Source organism: Tamandua tetradactyla, chromosome 2 (genome assembly GCF_023851605.1).
Source record: "Tamandua tetradactyla isolate mTamTet1 chromosome 2, mTamTet1.pri, whole genome shotgun sequence".
Taxonomy (NCBI): Eukaryota; Metazoa; Chordata; class Mammalia; order Pilosa; family Myrmecophagidae; genus Tamandua; species Tamandua tetradactyla.
In genome coordinates this window covers 36,060,370-36,080,990 of record NC_135328.1, presented here as the reverse complement: position 1 = coordinate 36,080,990, position 20,621 = coordinate 36,060,370, and the positions used below count along the sequence as shown (strand labels likewise).

Sequence of the window (20,621 nt, the reverse complement as noted above, 5' to 3'; positions counted from 1 at the left end):
CCTGGTCGGAGGAGGAACAGGGAGGCCTGAGGGACTGTTGGCTCCTGCCTCCCAGTTCTGCCACCAGCCAGGCCCCTGGTAGAGAGGAAACCACTTCTGACACCATTTCTCTCTCTCCTTAAAAACCCGTTGCCCCAGGGTGGGCCACCGTGGCTCAGCAGGCAGAGTTCTCACCTGCCATGCCGGAGACCCGGGTTTGATTCCCGGTGCCTGCGCATGCAAAAAAAAAAAAAAAAATCCGCTGCCCCAGATGAGGCCAGGCCTCAGCAATAGTCAGGCCCCTTCCCCATCCTGCTGTCTGCATCCCAAACCCCAGATGAGGCCAGGCCTCAGCAATAGTCAGGCCCCTTCCCCATCCTGCTGTCTGCATCCCAAACCCCTGTCCCACGTCTCCAGGCTGCTTACATTTCCCTGCCTGGGCCACCCCTCCAAGCCTTTGCTCCTGCTGTGTGCTGGTTCCCCACTCTTCCAGCAGACAAACCCCATTCTTCCTAAGATGCAGCTCAGCTGCTCCTTTTCTGGCACCTGCTGGTGCTGCCTGCTGTGTGCTCCCACGGCCCACTAGCAGGGCCTCACACAGAGCGAGAGAAAGAAAGGGGGAAAGCATTTGTCATTGAGCCCCTACTGTGGCCTTTCACTTTCTTTGATGAGATGTGATCTCCACTCCACACCTACTAAGGGCTTTTTAGAGAGAAGATGCGTGGCAGCTGGCAGCGAGGGCAAGGTTCCAGAGTCAGCAGCCCTGGGTTCAAACCCTGTGCTGCATGTTCCTAACGCTGTAACCTTGGGGAAACATCTGTTTCCCCATCTGTAAAACGGAAATGATGCCAGCCATGGGTTTGGGGGAGAATTCAACGAGACAGTCTTTTTCATTGTGCAGTTGTAGTTCGTGGGTGCCACAGAAGTCAGTGGCCAAGAGGAGAGAGCAGGCTTTGGGGTTCCTGACCTGAGACGCTACCCCGTGTTCTCTCCTCCCTCCCTCAGCCTCTCGGCAGGCTGGGTGGGGCCCGCCTGGGCCTATTCTGTTCCCCAGATCTAGGGAAGCTTTGTTCAGGGATTGTTTTGCCTAAGAAGCTTTCCTCTGTGTTGCTGCTAATGACTCAGAGCCCTTGAGTCACCAGGAGGCTGAGGCCAGGGGGAGGAGTTGAGAAGGAGGACAGGGGAGAAGAGAGGGAGAAGGGGGGTCCCAATTCCAGCTCTTTCTTTCCTGCTATCGGACTACAGGCCTGACAAGTCATTTTTCCTGCCTGGCCTCAGTTTCCACAAGTGTGTGAATGGAGGCTGTTGGGCTCTTTAAGTGGTTCCCAGGCCTGGCTAATAATCACAGATTCCTGGGTCCCACCCATACAGAGACTCAGAATCTGGGGGTGGGGCCTGGGAATCTATAGTTTTCTGAAGCCTGCCAGGTGACTCTGATGCACACCTGGTCTGCAGAGGTTTTGAGGAACCACGTGGCTCAAGGATACTCCCAGCTGGGCCTCAAAGTGGCTGCTCAGCCTCTGCTCAGACATCTCCACTGACGGAGAGCTCACTTCTCTTGCTCCATGCTTTGGCAGATGGTTCCCCGGGGAATGCATGGGTGTGTGTGTGTATTTTAAAACAACCCTTATTGAGGTATAATGATTTACTTACCAGAAAATGCACCCATTTTAAGTGTACAATTCAATGTTCTTTAGTAAATTTACAGAATTGGGCAACCATCACCAAAATCCAATGCTAGAAAATCTCCATTACCCCAAAAAGATCCTTATGCCTGTTTGCAGTCCATTCCTACCTACCACCACCCCTCACCCACCCACCCCTCCACTTTCTGTCTTTTTGGGTGCCCCGACCAGGTTCAACTCCTAGTTTTACCCTTTCTGGCTGTGTGACCTTGTACAAATTACTACCCCTCTCTGAACTTTGGGTTTCTCTATAGGAGAGGGGCATCCCTTCTTTATGCACTGTTGTCCTAATGTGCAGAAAATGCTTGATGCCCAGCAGGATCTGGGGGCCTGGAGCCTGGTCCACAGCACACAGGACATAAACCAGATACCCAGGCACAGTCATACAAATACAAGCAAACATTTTTTGACCACTCGGTCTGCGCCAGGCACAGGGCTAAGAACCCCAAATGCATTAACTCTTTTAACCCCCAAAGTCAACCCTATCATGTGTGTGTTCATTTCATCTCCATTTCATACTTAAAGAAACTTAGGCACCGAGCAGGGAAGTATCTCTTCCAGGGTAATGTAAGTGATAACTGGTAGAATGGGAGTCTGTCCCAGAGCTTGCCCTCCTTCACCAGCATGTGACACTGCCCTACTCCCACCCCCACCCAGGTTGCAAATCATGAGCAAGGAACACAGTTCATAGAGCTCAGGACCCAGGACATGGTTTACAGCACCTACTGCCAAAGGGCAGGATCTGGTACAATGGACATAGAATTCGAGAGACAGTTCAGAGAGCATCATGGAGCAACATGATGCGGTGCCTGGAGCACGATCCAAGGTGTAAGTGACATGGACATAGTGTCTGCAACTTGGTCCTTGTACACCATGTCACATACCATAAGGTACATATACAGGAAAAGGTGTGAAGAACACAGGGCTTGGTACATGGCATAGAGAGCAGTTTGCATGTGACATTGGCACAGCACAGGTAGATGATGCAGGGGCATGGCTCTCGGCCTATGGGACTTGAGATATGACATGTGGGCAGGCTCCTGGGCCACCGTGAGAGCCGTTTACACTGGGAATCCCCATCCATGTCAGGGCCTGGAGCCCCAGCAGGCGGCGGCAGGAGCCACTTTCCTCCTCTCCACAAAGGCCTGTTTGTTTCTTGCCCTTCTCTTCCTTGTTTCTTTGGATGCCAAAGAGTGGGAGTGTCTCAGAGGAGTGGTGGGGCCCAGAGTACCTCCCACCCAACCTGCTGGCTCAGACAGGGGTCAAGGCTTGGGGCCAGGTTACTGGCCCAGAAGGGTCTGCCAGACCCCCAGGCTCCCTCCCTCAGAGGCAGCTGTGAGTACCTGTTGGCTGGGGCTAGAGTGGGGTAATTTTCCTCTAGACCTTGCTCCCTCCTGCTCCCCTCTCTGGCCGCCTGCTACATTCCTGGGCTGAGGGAGAGAATGAGAGTCTGCACTGCTGCTGAGGTTGATGGAGCAGATTGCTAACAGCTGCTGTGGGAGGGGGGGTGGCCGCGGGGGCTCAAGGGAGGAGGCAGTGGATCACAGGCTACCATTTTTTGAACCCTCCTGGCACCTGGCACTCACTTATCTCATCTCATCTGCACAAGAGCCCTGCTACCCGGGTGCGGAGACTGATGCTCAGAGAGGCAAAGTGCTTTTCCCAGGTCATACAGGAAGTCGGAGGCAGGGCTGTGGCTACTCCCCAGGTCTCATCCTGGGCCCAGGGAGCTTCCTGTCTCCGTCTCAGCTGGAGGCAGCAAATGGACCTTCTAGAGCCAAGTTTGGATGGAGCCTCGTTGTGGGGTCAGTGGGAGATGACTGCAGCAGCATGTGGACACCAGAGCACAGAGCCTTAAATACCAAGCTCAGGAGTCCTGGCTTCTTTCTCTCTGTACTGGGGGACCATGGAAGGGCCTTGAGCAAGGATTGACATGGTTTCCATGGGCAATTGGCTGGGAGTAGGGATAGTGAAGCAGAGAGGAAGTTGGTGTTTCCAGGGAAAAGATGGGATCACTGGATCATAGCAGTGACTGGGAGAGGGGTGGGAGGTGGATGTAAATTGGGGAGTAGGAGGGGCTGAGGGCCCTCGGCTCCTCTGAGCATCTCAGTTCTGGTCTCAGCCCTTATGCAGTGTCCTGGTTGGATGATCTGAATGGGGCTTCCTCTGAGGGTGTCCCAGAGGATTCTTGAAGCACCTGGAAGTCGATGGTATTGATTGGGCAGGTGCCTAGGTGGAGGTGAGGCTGAGAGCACATGTGGGAAGAGAAGGCAGCACTCTTCCTGGGGCCCACTGCATGCTAGGCACTGCACTTCATAAACTGGATCTTGTTTCATTCTTCCATCTGGTTGTGATTATCCTCCCAACTGGGAAAGGAAAAAAAAAGATTCCAGTATTACACTTCTGTTTATGTCAAAAAAAAAAAAAAAAGGAAAGTACTTTTTAAAAATCCTATTAGAATTAAAATGGTTAATAAGAAGAAAACTATCTTTGAATTGCTGACAGTTCTATTTTGTTAAAAACTCAAGGGAAATAGCAAAGAATTTCTAGTCATGCTATACTATTTGGGATTTTTCTACAACAAATTTTTAGTAGCATAGGGTTCTGGCAAGTTTGTGAGATAGATAAAGGTTGGCCATTCTACACCTGGGGGAACTGAGGTTCAGAGGGGCTGAGTAATTTGCCCAGGGTCACCCAGGGAGTGAGTGGCAGGGCTGGGATCAGACAGTGACTCAGAGATTTTGTTCTTTTGGGTGGAGGTAGAACATGCGAAGTTCAGAGGACTGGGGAGGGGGTTTCATAGGAGAGACTCATAGAGATGGGTGGGTAGGATGGCTGGCTGGCTCTTTAAGTGTTGGCTTGAGGTCCTTTCCTTCCATATTTCCCCACCACTGGCCCAAAATCCCCTCAAATCTCTGGGCCTCCAGAAGTCACCTGCTTTGAATGCAAAGACTCAGAGGTAGGAGTCAAAGGTGGATATGGAGTCTGGTGAGCTCTGTGTTTGCAGGGACTGGACACACGCTAGAGGTTATTCTTTGGATGTTAAGGTTTTGTTGGGTGACTACTGTAGGCCAGGACCTCCTTCAATCCTTCCAGCCACCCCATGGGGTAGGAACTGTCACCCTGTATTATAGAGAAGGGAAACGAAGTGTTGTAGAAGGAGCCACTTGCCCAAATCCCTCACTGGTAGAGATATGGGCTCTTTCCAAACTCATCCCTAGACATTGCTTCGTCTTCCCTTGGACAAAGATCAGTCACTTTCACCTTGTTGGTCATTCCTGGTAACTGGGTCCCAAGAGACTCGGAACACACTCCTGGATTCTGTTGCCCTTTGCCTCTTCCCTGCATCTGCCCCCTTTTGTCTTTCTCAGGGAATTCTGCCTGCAGGATCCAAATTGACATCTAGACTGATGGGCTCTGGCAGGAAGCAGGAGGAAGTCTTGGCTGTAGTTGCCGTGTGAGACTTGGGACAGAGATGGGCTTAATTTAGAGCTGGCAGGAGGGCATGTGGCCTTCTTTTGATTTCCTGTCATCATTGTTCTCAGCATAATGAGAATTGGCCTAGGGAGCTTCCACCATCCTAGGCAGGATAGAACTTGATCCCCAGACAGGCAGAAGGGGACCTTGGCTGGCTGTACAGATGTTTGCCTTTTGCTGTTTCTTTCAGGATCCTAGAATCCCAGGGCTTGTCACCTGAGTCCTCTTGGCTGCTTCCCCGTGGGCAGCTCATTATCACTCAGGAAGCGGAAGAAGGAAATCAATACTTAAGGAACATCTATTTTATTCAAGGCATGTTCCTGGGATCATCTCCCATTTTACAGATAAGGAAATTGAGGCTCAGAGAGTTTAACTGACTTTCTCAAAGCCATATAGTAAGTGGTAGGTCAGAGAGCAACTTCACAATCATGCAAAGAGGCTGCTCATTTTGTATTTTTCCCTCTTGGAAAGTCCTTCCTGTGTGATAGGACTGCTGCCTCCTGTGGCTTTTCCTACTCATTCTGGCTCTGGCTGGGGGAGCATAGACCTTTTCTGCTCCCCCTTCCCCAGGACATTTACCAACAGAAATGGTCCCCCCACCCCCACTCCAAGTCTTACCCTGGTTCTGCAGTCCCTGTGTCTGCAACTAGGCCTCTTCTTCCTGCTGCTGACTTGTGTCTGTGCCCAGTCTCCCCCCAGGGGTGGGTTGTGGGATGTGGAAGGGATTAGGACACAGACATGTGCAGCCCCAGCTGCAGTCGTGCCCAGCCTCCTCACCCAGGGAGGGGATGACAAACTGCCAGACTGGGTGCTGGCAGGAAGGGCTGAGTTCTGTACGCCTGGCCAAATCTTGCTGTTTCCAGGGCATGAGGTCAGGAAGGGGTGGGGCCAGGCCTGCTTCCAATGTCCTGCCTTGGCTCTCAGCACAAGGTGGAGTTGGCTCCAGGAGCTGGGAAAGGGCCAGTGGCTTTGGTCCCTGGGATAGTTCGCCTCTGGTAGGTGACTTCAGCCAAGCCTTACTGTCCACCTCCCTGAACAGCTGTCCACATCCAGGATGGACTTGGCCAAAGCAGAGGCCCAGCCAGCCCTTGAGATGTTATGCCATGGAGACCTAGGCCTCAGCTCTGGTCTGGCTGCTGAGAGACCTGGTGTCTAGGCCTGCCCTGCCAGGAACTTGCTATGTGACCATGAGAAATCACCCTTTTGTTCTTAGCGTCAATACCTATGAAATGAGGGCTGGACAAACGAAGGTTGCCACCATGCATATTAGTTCCCAACAATCCTGCAACAAGGTACCCCTCTCCTTATTTAGTTATATAACCTGAGGCTCAGGGAGGGGAGTGACTTCTCCAGGCTACACAGCCCAGACCTGCAAAAATCTCCCTGTGACATCTGTGATGTTTCTCCTGGGCCACTGCACTGTTCTCAATTGGTACACACGTGCTGAATGCAGGCCTCTGCTCTGAAGAAAACAGATTTTGTTCAGGAAGAAGGGTGCTCACTTTTGGGGAGCTCCTACCCTGACAGGCCTTGGGTCTCCTCATTTCTCCATGAGCCAGGGACCAGTCTTCTCACCATTTCATAGATGAGGAAACTGAGGCCCTGATCACAGGAGCTGAGTCTGCCAGATTGTAAAACACATGTTCTTCTTCCAAGGCCACAGGACTCCCCAGACCTTGCCGAGGCCCTGTCCAGTTTCACTGGGTTTCATAACTGGCTTCTCTGTTTACTGACCATTGTCCCAATTAGCAATATCCCGGGCCAGAGGGGTGGGTGCTCCCAGGAGGGCTCAGTGAACAGCCGGGAGCCAGAAAACAAACAAGCTCTGAGAGAAGGCTTCCCATGAGTGGCCGGCTGCCTGGGAAATCAAGAAAAACAGTGTTTGGGATGGAGAGGAAAGAACAGGGTGGTGTCTTCTAGGCCTAGCCAAGGCCTTTTGTGCATTGTGGCCGGGGGCGGGAGGGTGAGGCTGCCTCCTCTGGTTTCTGGTAGCTGCCCTGGGAGGCCCTGAGAGACACAGGACCCGGCCTGGGGTCACAGAGGGAGCCTGGGACCTGGAGCTGGATGTGGGGGTCCTGCGTATGATGACAGGGCGGGAGGGGCCTGCCAGAGGATGGGAGCTACACAGCTCCATCCTGTGGCAAACACTAATTAGCTGCCCACTGTGTGCAAAATTTTAGGCTGGACATGGGCACACCCAAGGTTAGAGATCAAGAGGTTCTCTGAGGTCCAGATATGGATAGGGGCTAGGAGACACTAGTGAGCTGGAAGCAGAGCCGGGTTGCTTCCCAAGTCCAGACCTAAGTACCCAGGAGTGATACAGAGCCACGGTCCATCCTCCACCCAGAGGCCACAGCCTGGGGATCTTCCTAGGACATACCTATATCTCGGGTACTTCTGTTAGCAGAGGGCTAGAGGGTTTTGCTGGTACAGGCTCCTGCTCCGGGCTGGGAGGTTGGGTGGGGATGGCCACTCAGAGATCCTGGCCACCAGGCTTGTCTTGAGCTTGACTGGTTTAGCAACTGCAACCCTTTACCTGGAAATGGCGCTGCTGTTCCCTACCCAGGCTGGATGGTTCCAGGAGCCCCTGCTTCCTCCTATCTCCTATTGATCTTCCCAGACCAAGCCTGGGCTCTGGAACCAATCAGGCTTGCATCTCAGCAATGCCTCTTTCCAGCTGAGTGATCCTGAACCTCAGTTTTCCTGTCTGTTAAATGGGAGCACTAATGCTGGGAGGAAAATATGAAAGGCACTGGCTTTGGTATTGAATCTCCCTCTCCTTTCTTTCCCGTGTTCTCCCAGAGATGGCTGGGCCCAGAGGTGAGGGAGCTTGTTACAACCTGTGCTTCTTTCAGCAGGTCTGAGGCCCTGAACTTTCTGATTTGGAAGGGTCTGTAGAGGTGACTTGGTCTGCCACCCCCATTTCATAGATGAGAACCCTAAGGCTCAGAAACATGCAGGTATTGACTACAGTTGCACAGTTAATACTCAGAGAACTGGGGCTAGGAATGTGACTTACAGAGTCACAGCATGGAGGCCCATACAGTCTGTTGTACATGAGACCCAGGGACCCAGAAAAGGGTTATGAATTGCCCAAAGCCACATAGGGAGTCAGTGACAGAGCCTGACCTAGCACTGGGGTCCCTTCCTTTCCATGTAGCGGCCTTTCTCTTATACTCTGATCCCCATCCCCCCTCCCCAACCTCTTAATCCTCTTCCAGGCAGGAAGCAAAGTAAGATCACATTTCCCCCACCATAGCCTCCATAGCATAGCATCTCTGCTGCCCTGTAAGCAGAGATCTCCAGGCTGTGGCTCCCAGAGGCAGGGACCGGGACCTGTTCCCCTGTTCTCTGATGCTGAGGGCCCAGGCTCCAGAACTCTGTGCAGGCCAAGCTGCAGGGCCTTTATGATCATTAACTTGGGGGTTGGTGACCCTGCCTCCGGGGTCAGTGACCCTGGGGCCCTGGGGCCAAGGCCAAGCCACAGCAGCCCTCTGTTAATCACCAACTGGCAGGCTGGGGCCACACTGCCCAAGAAGGGGCTGCTCAGCTGGGCCAGCTGCTGGCTCAGGTTCACTCTGTGGATTGGGATGACAAGGAAGTTTCTTCTTCCTACTTGCATGGACGTGTAAGATGGTCTCATAAAGGCATTACTTAACGTATATTTTTCAAATGTTTTGTTTCCATATAGTGCTTTATTATTTCAAAAAGCGCACACTGGCTACATACTTACTACGGGTGTAAAAAATTGAGGTATAATTTACTTAGCATGAAATTTTGCCCATTATAAGCATATAGTTCTATGACTTTTAGTAGATTTAATCAGTTGTGCAGTCATCACCATAATTCAGTGTTAGAATATTTTCATCATCCTGCAAGTTTCCCACACTGTTTACCCCAAACCTTAGGCAAACACAGCAATGTTTAAAGGGTGAAATTCTCTCCCTTTATCACTTTTAAGCAACCTTCCTTAACAGTTTGGTGTTGACCCTTCCTTGACATTTTTTATAAAAAAGAGGAGGAGTCATATCATAAACATTATTGTACAATTTGCATTTTGCACTTACAGATCTTTCTGTGTTTGTTGAGTGCCTACTATGTGCCAGGCACAATCAGATCTAACCCATTCGTTCTTCACAGCGGCATAGTGGTCCATTGTACGACAGCTTCATTATTTATTTAACCAGGACACTTGGGTCCTTTCCAGTTTTCTTCAAACAATGCTTCAGTGAGCATCCTTGTTTATATATCTTTTTGTTTGTCAGTAAGTCATTCTGTAGGAAGTGGAACTGTTGTTGCATTGTGGTTTACATTTGGGTGGGTAGAGTCAAATTACTATGCAGTTTATGCTTCTACCAAGAGCATATGAGAGCTGTGGGATTTTTATAATCCTCCAAGTGGCTGGGGGGAGAGAGGAGCTCTCTAAATTTAGGCCAGAGCTGGCCCACTGCAGCCTCTGCAGGACCAGGCTGGCATACCAGGATGCTGAGCCCTGGAGAACTGAGGTTTCTCTCTGTGGCCCCCCCCACAGACACCAGGCTAAAGGTCAGATGCTTGGGTGTGGCAGTAAAGGTCCTGGGACCCCTGCCCCCTTCCCCTCCAGCCTCATCTTCTCTGGCTTCGCCTGTTTCAGGTGGGACCACTCATTGACTGACTGTGGCCTGCATTTGCTTGCTCTTTGCCCCTACTGTTCCCTCCCCTTGAATGCCTTTTCTTCTCAATCTCCATATGTCAGAAATCTCCCTGTCCTTCAGGGTCCAGGTCAACAGTCGTTTATTCAGTGAAGCCTTCCTTTTTCCCTGCAGTGTGAATTGTCTTCTCTCTCTGATTTTTATCTGACCCACAGATAAAAAAAGTCATAGAACTATGGGGCTTTTATCTGACCCACATTCCCCCTTAAGTGGAAGGATGTAGTGGGCAGTGAGGGACAAATTTCAGCCTGATTTAATGGAAGCTGGACTCGAGGAGGAGCTGGGATGGGTGAGGAGCTTGTGGGAGACGGGGAGGGGAATTCCCATTTATCTAGGTGTAGGCCAGACCATTTTCACACACAGACTCATTTTAATCCTTAGCACTGACTAGACCCATTTAGTAGATGAGAAGACTGAGGCATAAAAAGAGGAACTAATTTAGGCATTGTCACACAGCCAAAGAGAGGTGGAGGTGAGAACCATACCCAGGTCTCTGACTCCCCAGTTCCCTTTCCTGTCACTGCACCAGGCTGCTTGGGGATGTGGGGAGAGTCTAAGATGCAAAGAACTTAGCTATCAGAATTTGGGTGGCAGAGTAGGGGAAGGGAGAAGAGAGGGCCTGGTGAAGGTGGGAAGTGGGCCTAGGTGAGGGCATAGGACTGCTAACCCACAACACTTTCTGACCCCCAAGGGTAGTTAATAGGTAGCATCTAAGAAAACCTCTAAGCAAGTGAACTTATCATTTGGAGACATAAAGGTAAATACCGAATCATTAGCTAAAGGAGGGAGAAGTGTTTGTCTCTAGCCAGAGGTAAATGGGGCACAACTTTGTACAAATATGTGACTTTAAGTTTCGATAACAATAAATTTTTTTTTTTTTGAAGGAGGGAAAGATAGGGCATCTTCAGTAAAGTAGAAAGAACCAGCAAACCCAGAAGCTGAGGGTTGGCTTCTGGTTTCTGAGTCTTGCTTTTTTCACTTGTTTCATCCTAGCTGGTAGCAGTGCATGCTGCCCAGGTGGGGTTCCACCCAGTCACAGTGTCTGGGTTCAAATCCTGTCTGTACCATTTACCAGTTGCTGCAATTTCCTTATTCAGCCTCCTTGCTGCTGTTCCCTCAGCTGCAAAATGGGGCTGACAGTTATCCCCTCTGTTCGGGCAGTTATGATGTGTTAGTGGAAAGCTTTCCAGTGTTGTTAGATCATCCCATTTTCTGGAGACGGGAGCGGGCTTGTCACACAGTAGAACGAGGCTGCGCTCCCTTCCATTCGCACTAGCACCCATTCAGCGATCACTGAGTTAGCGACCGCTGTATACCAGACCCGGTGTGGGCCCATGTGCAGGGCGGCCGCACCCGGCTAGCTGGATCTGTCCGGGTGGGAACCCCGAAGTCTCTGAGATCCGGGTCAGATCCCCGCCCCTCCCGGGCTCCCGGGAGCCTAGCCCTGCCCCGCACCTCCCTGCGGGGCGGTCCTCGGCTTGGGCGGGCTGGGCGGGCTGGGCGGGCGGCTACTTAAGGCTGGTGACCCCGAGGCCGCGGCTGCCGACTCGGTCCTCTGCAGCCGTCGCCGCTATGGCTCCGCGCTGCTCCGCGCCGGCGCTGCTCGGCGCGCTGGTCCTGGCGCTGTGCGCGCTGTCACCGCCGGTCCGTGGGGCCACCGCGCCGCGCAGGGCGTCTCAGGGGCGGGCGCCCCAGGGGCCGGTGCCCCAGGCGCGGGTGAGTGCCCGGGGGGCCCGGGGGCTCCCGGAGTAACTCTCTGTTGTAAGTTCTTGCAGATACAGCGCTAGGAAAAGGGGAGTAATTCAGGTCTAGAATGGAAAAACTGTTTTGTTGCTTTGTAAGTATTGCCTGCTGCTTCGCCGCGGAGGGGGGTGGGAGCCTCGTGGACCCTGGCTGTTTCGCTCCCTACAGGCTAACTTCACCTTGGCCGGATTTCGTTTCCCTCTCCCTCTCTGATTTCTCCTCTCTCTTCGCTGCCTGATTTCTTCGCTTCCTTTTCTAATTTCTCCTCCCGTCTTCATCATTTTTCCTCTTTCCTGATTTTCTCCTTTCCTCTTCTGATTTCTTCTTCCTCCTCAGATTCCTCCTTCTCCTCTCATTTCTCTCTCCCTCTCCAAAATTCCCTTCCTCTTTCTTATAGGGCATCACCTCTATCTATCATTATTACTATTATTTATTCTCTTCTCTCTCTCATTTCTCCTCTGTCCCGTCTGATTTCTGGTTTCTCTGGCATCTCTCCTTTGATGTTTCCCCCCACCAGCTCTCTCCTCCAGTCCTAGCTGACCTGTGCCTGTAGACTTCTAGCCTCCGGCTACAGCCTAACCCTCCTGTCCCCATTCTCTTGCCCTGTGCATGTCCGGCAGCCTTTCCCCCTCCAACAGGCTCCTGCAGACCCCGCTGCGTCCTCTCCGCCTTTTCCAAGGAATGGAATTGGGGGGTGGGTTGTGGGGGGCAGGAGGGAGGAGGCAGACAGCGCGGAGGCCACTTGGGCTCAGCTATCTCAGTCTATAGGGGGATGGATGGGTCATGGGAACTCTTCCCCTCCCAAAGCAAAAGCAAACAGGCTGTGTGACCTTGGGTCAGTCCCCAACCCTCACTGGGCCTCAGTTACCCCACCTGTGGGGGGGCAGGATTGGATTGTGAGCTCTCGGAGGGCCCCTTCCAGTTCTAAGAGCCACTGAGGATCCTGGAGGGGAGCAGACAGAGCCCCTGGGGGCCCCAGATTTACCGTTGCCATCTGAGGGGTCTCCCCATGGTCCCAGAGCCCATGCTCTTGGAGCCTGGGACAGTTCCTTCTGTGACATCTCCTAGGTGGGGGTCCCTAACAGAGTCACTTCACCTCTCTGTCCCTTCACATCCAACTGGCAATAAGAAGGGAGGGGGAAAAGGGGGAGTCATCTGTCCCCCCATCACAGTGGAAAGGACCAGGAGCTGAGCTGGGGGAGACAGACACTGGCCAAAGCACAGGGTTTGGAGCAAACCCTCCACCCTACTTGCTAACTCATCGAGACAGGTGGACTTAGAAGGGGAGGTGGGGAGTGACAGAGGCTCAAGTGAGAAGCTCTTGGTGCTGGAAACCACCCTCCCTCATGCCCCGGGGTCTGCTGAGCACTGTCCTGGCTCCTGCTCAGGCTCTGCCTTGTCTCTTCTTCAGCCCAGCAGCATGGTGGTGGAACACCCTGAGTTCCTCAAGGCGGGCAAGGAGCCTGGCCTGCAGATCTGGCGAGTGGAGAAGTTTGACCTGGTGCCCGTGCCCCGCAACCTTTATGGAGACTTCTTCACAGGTGATGCCTATGTCGTCCTGAACACAGTGCAGCTGAGGAATGGGAATCTGCAGTACGACCTCCACTACTGGCTGGGTGAGACCCTCCCCTGCCCCATTCCCCCTACTCTGTAAAGCACAGACCTTGAGGTATGGTCTCTGAGAAGAACCCAAGGAAGCTAACTGATTACTGAGTACCAAGTATGTGCCAGACCTTGGGGTTACACACCCAGTCTCTAGAACCAGCCTGTTTGAGCTCAAAGCCCAGCTCTGTCCCTTACCCACCCTCTGCCCTTTGGTGAGCCACTCAGTGTCTCTAAACTGGGCATGATGATAGCACTGCACCTACCTAATAGGAGTGTTGTTAGGGTTAAGTGAAATTCTCTGTCACTCAGAAATTTGGGTGACTCCAAGACCCTGGACCCCTTCCGCTACTTCCCTGGCCTAGAGTCCTTCAGAACCTGGAGCCTGGAGTCCCTACTGCTGCTCTGTTAGGTAATTCCCCCACATAGTGTTTCAGTTTGCTCATCTGTGAAACGTACTCATGCACCCAGTCCTAACTTCATGCTGTAGAGCATCAAGAGTCTGGTATGAGAGTTGAGTATAGGGAAAGCCTCAGAGCTGGGAAGAGACAGAGATCTCCCCTACTACACAGGTGGATTAACTCAAACTCACAGAAGGCAGGGGCTTTCCTAGCTTCAGCAGCCAGGCCAGGACAGTGTTAGGGTTCTGAACTCTCCCCTCCCCCGGGGGGTTTGGGACCACTTACAGGAAGCCAGGGTCATACTGTTCCAACACCCCCTAGGCAATGAGTGCAGCCAGGATGAGAGTGGGGCGGCCGCCATCTTCACTGTGCAGCTGGATGACTACCTGAATGGCCGCGCCATACAGCACCGTGAGGTCCAGGGCTTCGAGTCGGCCACCTTCCTCGGTTACTTCAAGTCTGGCCTCAAGTACAAGGTGGGTTGGGCCCTCCCTTGCATGGTGCCAGAGACAGGGACACCGATGGTGAATGTCTGCTAGTCACCAGCTAGTCTTTGGGCTTTGATTGCAGATGGGTCAGACCCCAGGCTCCAGAGCTGTCCAGTCCTGGGTCTGAATCCTGGCCCAGGGCTAGCTGTGTGACCTTGGACAAATCATACTTTCTCTCTTGGGTTCTTCTCTTGGGTTCCTTATCTTAAAATGGGGAGAAGAAAATTCCCATAACTTCATAGGGTTGTTTTCCCAGCTCCAGGGCCTGCCGGTCCAAGAGCTTTGAGCCCAGTTCTGCTCCTAACCTGAGGTTAGGGCCCTGCTAGCTGAGGGCCCTGTGTTGGATCTTTGAAAGTACACCCTGAATTACATCTGTCTTCTGTTTACTAGAATCCCCTTTAACTTGAACTCTTAAGAGTCTGGCGTCAACATGGAGTTCTTTCCCCCGAGACCCCGCTGAGGTGGGGCTGAGTAAAGTGAAGCTGGCTGGGAGCCCTGAAAGGCTCAGTCCGTGACACGCTGCATGACCTCCAGCAAGCCAGTTGTACTCGCCTTACAGGTCTGGGGAGAGGATTTGGTGGAGGGGTAGCTGAGAAATGCATTGGCTTCTTGGAAGGGCTCAAAGAACGCTGTTGTTTTGCAAGGCTGGGGTTCTCTCTGGTCATGATAGGGAGAGTACGGCAAGCTTTTGTAGCAAGAAGGTCTATGTGTCGGAGTCCAAATCCCTCGCTTTACTGGGGTATAACTGAGACCCAGAGAGGTTAAGCAACTGGCTTAAGGCCATGCGGCGAGTCAGTATCAGAGCTGGAACCAGAACCCAGATCTCCTGATTGCTAACATTCTTCCCGTGACACCAACGTGCCTCTCATGCACAGTTTTTGGAGAGGGTTTAAGCCCTATCTGTGCTACAAATGTGCTGTGTGACCTTAGAGTAGTTGTTGTCCCCCTCTGGGACTCAGGGTTCTCTGTGTTGATGGAGGCAGTCAGACGGTCTGCCTGGGTGAGACGCAGGGAATGAGATGCTGGGAAAGTGCCAATGAGACTGAGATAGCAAATGGCTGGGTGTGGCCTGGGAATGGGGCCTCAGCCCTGGGATGGGTGGGGCCTGGCTGGATTCCCTGGAACCTACCCAGCCCCTATGCACCAGTCCACATGTGCCCCAGAGCTCCTTTTGTTGAACTGCCCAGCTCTACCTTCTTCCTGTAGGCCCCTCCGGGGCCTTGGTTCTTTGAAAAAAAAGAGATGAAAAGTTTGGGAGCCAGTCCCCCAGCCTGGAGAAAATCAGGCCTTTTTGCAACTTTTGAAGCAGAAAATGGAGTCAGATGGATTGGGGTTCAGGTCCCAATAACTCCCTTGTAACTCCTATGAGACTTTGGGCACATTAGATTGTGACACTAGTGTGGGGACAGGTGGAAGCATAGGCAACGGTCAGCTCTGCCAGAGGACGAGACCAGCAAGGATGAGTTTGCCCACTTGTTTTGCCTCAGTTGCCTGTTTCTTAAGGGATAGCTTCGCAATCTAATGTGGTCACAAATATGAGCATTCTCATATATACAGGAAGGACAATTTCATCAGGCCCAAAAGAAAGTTGCAGAGCAGGTCACAGGCCCTCTGGGTTTTGGGGGCTAAATAAGTATAATAAGAATTGCTACAATATATCAAGCTGTTACTACGTGGTGCCATTTACTTGTCACCACAGCCTTTAGGGTGGATGATTATATTCCATTTTGTAGATGAGGAAGGTGGAGGCTTGGAGGGGTGAGCTAACTTGTCCAAGATCACACAATTAGTAAGTGATGCTTATTGTTTAACAAAAGCTTAAATATTGGCCACTGTCAAGGACTCTTGAGCACTTTACTCATTTAACTCATTTCACCCTATGAGGTAGTCACTAATAGTTACCCCATCTTATGAGGCAGCTGAGGCACAGAGAAGTTAAGCAACTTGCCCCAGATGCCACAGCCAGTAAGTGAGGGCACTGGGATTTAAGCCCAGGCTCCCTGACTCTGAAGCCTGTGTGTGAAGTGCCTAGCAGAGAGCTGTGTTCAGAGCAGACATCTCGAGATTCCCTGGTCTTTAATCTTAGCGCTGGTGGGGCCTAGGAATCTGCATGTTTAGCAAGCCTCCACTGCCCCAGGTGCTTTTCAGGGTGTTCCTGGACCGTCCTCTGAGGAGTCGTCTTGGAGGGAGGTCCCTGACCTCAGCCTAGCCTTGGGGGTTCAGTTCTGAAAGGTAGGGACTGGCTCCTGGTGGAAATGTGAGGTCCAAGGCAGGTGCTGTTTTCCACCTTCTGCGAGTCCTGCAGCTGCCCCCGCACTTGGCAGGACCAGCCCAAGGTTCCTGGCCTGGGCCCTCATCAATTATAGATCCCCAAGGAGCAGGGCTGGTTATGCAAGACTTGTTTCTGTGAAAGCCTCCTACTCCGAGCCAGTTGTGTGCTCCTGAGCGTGGAGAAGGGCAAAGGAGGGACCACGGAGCCTGGCCTGACTCCTGGAACTCCCAGATCCTTAAAAGTCACTGCAAGATGATTCCAAATCCCTTGAAACACAGTTCTATTTCTTCTTTTTTTCCTCCTCCACCTCTTCTCCTCAACTCTCAGACTGAGTCCTAGAGACCCCCTGGTGCTGGTGTTACTTGAAACCCTTTGTTCAAACGAAATCTGGGCTGAGCGGAGTCCTAGGGGGCCCAGATGGGAATACCTCAGATTCCCTTGACCCTTTTCCTTTCCTCCTTCCTTTCCTCCCTCCCATTTCTCAGATACAAGTCCCTGAGTTTAGAGGGTGGAGGAACCAGCCTGATCAATAGTTTGTTTTTTTAATAAACAATTGAATAGTCTTTTTCATATGAATCTTTATTACTTTTTTCTACTTTTGATTACAAGAGTAAGCATGTAAAAATGTGAAATATTATGGAAATAAAGGTTTTAGAAAGTAAAAGTCTCCCATAATTCCACCCCTGGTGATAACAGTAGCTACCACATACAATGTGGTTTACAATTTTTTCTCTCTCTCAACATTTGTGTATCATCACTTTGATTTGGAAAGTGGCTTTTTAAAATGATTCATCCTATTGAATTTTGTTCAAATAATTTGATGCCAGTCTTTCCCACCTAATGTTTAGACCGTAGAAAACAACCATCAATTCTGAAGGTTATAGTATAAATTTCAAAAACGTCCTACCTTTGTAGATCCACTAATGCTTTCTAAGAGTATGCTTTTATTTTCTGTTAACGAATCTTCCAAAGTATAATTTCCTAAAGCAATAACAATAGAGTAGTTAATCAATCATGAAGCTCATGGTTCATAATTATTAGAAATCAAGAATACTTTTCTTTTATAAATCCATATTCAGAGAATTTTTTATAACTGAGATTTACTACATAAAATATCATTTTTTCTGCTTTTTTGTTTGTTTGTTTTTTACATACATGGGCAGGCACCAGAAATCGAACCCGGGTCCTCTGGCATGGCAGGTGAGCATTCTTGCCTGCTGAGCCACCATGGCCCACCCTTTTGTGCTTTTTAATGACAAAAATAAAATACAGGTGTGAACAAGTGAAATATTTTTGAGTTGTATGAAAAAAGAGTTAATGGTCTTTCTTTCCCCCTACCTTCCTATTTTCTTGCCTCTGAGGAATCAGTGAAAACAGTGTGTCCTTCCAGGACCTTGTGGAAAAGCTGTGCTAACCCACTGCCTTTTCACCTCTAGCTGAATGAAGTGGTTAGGTTGGGGCTGTCCCCAGGTCCTGAACTGGCAGACTAGGTGAGGTAGCGGGTGGGGACCTGGAAGAGTCAACCTGAGGGTAAAAAACCCACCACTGCTGCCACACCACTAGCTGCAGCCCTGGGCATGCTACTTCATCTCTTTGAACCTCCAGTTTCCTTGCCTGTGAAGTGCGTCGCGACCTCATGGGCTTGCCGTGAGGACTGCATGTGAACAAGGTGGCCCGGCCCCCTCACACAGCTCAGTAAGCGGCAGCCACTGCAATCATTACTAGTGTAAAACAGGTTTTGAATTTTCTTCCCCCCCCCCGCCCCCACCAGCCAGCAGAGTTGCGTGGTTATACTGCTTCCAGAACTCTGCATTCTGATTCTTCCCTCCCATCTTTCTCTACCTCCCCTCCACACCCCTCCTCCCACCCCCAACTTCTGTCCTTTGCGTTCTGCTCTGTTCTCAGATCCTAGGCAGCACTACCATCCAGCCCTTGGGCTAGCCTCAACCAAGACCCAACCTCACTCCTCCCCTGACCATGGAAAAAGTCACTGTCTTGCCACTCAGTTATGGGCAGCAAAGCTGAGAGTGAAAGCCGCCATCCTACTCCTTGCTCTCTGAACATTCGGCTGGGCCGCTGAATTGAAGGGGACTTTCTTCGAAGGTCTCATGAGCAGACACCAGGGGGCGCTCCAGCTACTAGCAGTTGGAGAAAAATAGGATGTCTGCTTTGCTCTTAAGAGTGGTTTGTGCCTGTTTCCCATCCTGGGTGACCCTAGTCACCTGATGTGACTACATCAAGAGAACCTGTTGTCAGGGGGAGAACGAGGGCCTTATAGATTCAGACATACCTGGGTTTGCATCTCAGCTGGACCATTTACCAGCTGTAAATTCTTGGACAAGTAACTTCTGGGTTTTGCTTTCATCATCTGTAAAATGGGACTAACGATACCTCCCTCACAGATGATGCATACAAAATAGCCAGCACAGCACAGAGCCTGACACAGAATGTAAACCCTCTCCCTTTACCTCAAGTCTGTGTGGCTAGGGTCAGACTTAGTTTCCCTCTGCAAAGTGAGGTGGACAAAGAGGGGCCTGGTTTGAGTGGCTGCATGCTGGCCTTAATGGAAACCATTGCACCTCTATTGCTATGAGATATGGAGCAGGAGAGGAGCACTAGATTAGGAACAGGGGGCAAAGTTTCAAGTTTTGGCTTTGCTCATACTTGCTGTGTGTGCTTGAGTAAATCACTGCACTTCTCTGAGCTTCAGTTTTCCTATGGGTAAAATGAGATGCTGTGTAAAGACCTTCTCAGCTCTGATTTGACAGCCCTGGAATCTTGAGCCTGCAGTGCACCCAGAGCTAGAGGCAGCTTGCAAGAAAGCCCAATAGACCTTACTTGACTTTCTGCTGAGCCGAGGGCAGTTTTGACTGCTGCAGGGAAGCCATTCCTGAAGGCTCCTTCTTTGGGTGCTTGTAGAGGGTGGCAGAGCAGGGGGCCATGTTTCCACTTCCCAAGGAGGGGGCCTGAGGCTCAGAGAGGGAAAAAGATTAACTCAAGCCACCCAGTCTTATAGTGTCAGGGCGAGGACTTGTGAGCACAAGATCAGAGCACTGTCCCTCACCCCCCGCTGCCTCCAAGGGTACTGCTAGGTGGGACTTGCTGCGGTGCTGCAGGAGGAGAGAGAGGGGTCGTATGAACTGGAGCAGTCCAAGGAGACCTCCTAAAGTAGGACTAGAGCCTTGAAGGATGAAAAAGATTTAGATTAGCACTTCTCTAAGTGAGTTCTGCAGACCACTTGAGCTGAAGACCGGGGTGGTGGGGAAAATCAGTTCTTGATTCAGTAAGGTAGGGAAACGCTGTGTAAAACAAAAGGTAAACAGGTTTATTTGCCACCGGACTTCTCAGTGCCTTTATTATACTCGTGTATTGTGTATCAGTCAGGGGGAAAGATGAGCAAGAGGCATTCCCTGTATTTATTTTATCATGGAACCGTTTCCTTGCAGAATATCTTGAAGGGACTAGGATTTCACAGAACAACCCCTGGGAAATGATGGTTTTGGGAAAGGAATGCTTGCAGCTCTTTGGCCCAGGGAAGTGGCCCAGGGATTCTTTGTAAGGGGAGTGTGAGATTCAAAAGCTTGACGGTGAGGTGCAATGGGTAGATCTGTAGCTCTGCTGCTTCCTAGCTGTGTGGCCCTTGACAAATTTTAGTCCCTTCCTGAACCTTGGTTTCCTTCTCTGACATGGGGATGAGAATGTTGCAGGCCTAAAGGAGGCAATGGATGTAAAGGTCCTACATTAACTGAGGATCACTGTGCTGCTGCAAGGCCACTGAAGGCAGGATTCCCTTTAATGTATCCTCTCCTTTTCCCCCATCCCTGCTTCCCTGACCCCCCTACCATGGGCTGACGCTGTCTCTCCGACCCTGCAGATAGGAGGCGTGGCATCGGGATTCAAACATGTGGTACCTAATGAAGTGGTGGTGCAGAGACTCTTCCAGGTCAAAGGGCGGCGTGTGGTCCGTGCCACCGAGGTACCTGTGTCCTGGGACAGCTTCAACAATGGCGACTGCTTCATCCTAGACCTGGGCAACGTGAGTCCTGATCTCCCCTTCCCGGAAGACTCTGGGAGGTGGATATACCCACATGCACACATGCAAAGACCTGGGCAGGGCAAGCCACAGACACTAGCAGCCCTGTGTATACATGTGCTCTGGGTGTGAGTCAGACATACCTGCAAAGGCTCTTGTACAGACATGCTCATCAAACATAGACTCCCACGTGTGTCGACTCAAGCCCAACATACACCTGTCCATAAATCTTAAATACATAGCATATGTA

The 20,621-nt window shown here is 51.3% G+C and overlaps 1 protein-coding gene across 5 annotated transcripts in view; it reads left to right on the top strand.

Annotated features, from left to right (window-relative positions):
• The window catches only part of GSN (gelsolin), a 56,313-nt gene that overhangs the window by 17,013 nt on the left and 18,679 nt on the right, over positions 1–20,621 (top strand). For 3 of the 5 annotated variants that reach the window (XM_077143236.1, XM_077143237.1, XM_077143234.1), the window contains 3 exons: positions 12,987–13,191; positions 13,900–14,054; positions 20,213–20,374. In XM_077143236.1, coding sequence (XP_076999351.1) covers positions 12,996–13,191; positions 13,900–14,054; positions 20,213–20,374 — 513 coding nt within the window. In that variant the 5' untranslated portion in view covers positions 12,987–12,995. Of the gene's footprint in view, positions 1–11,389; positions 11,549–11,630; positions 11,670–12,986; positions 13,192–13,899; positions 14,055–20,212; positions 20,375–20,621 lie in introns of those variants that run through there. The other 2 variants (XM_077143232.1, XM_077143235.1) reach the window with 2 other exon arrangements.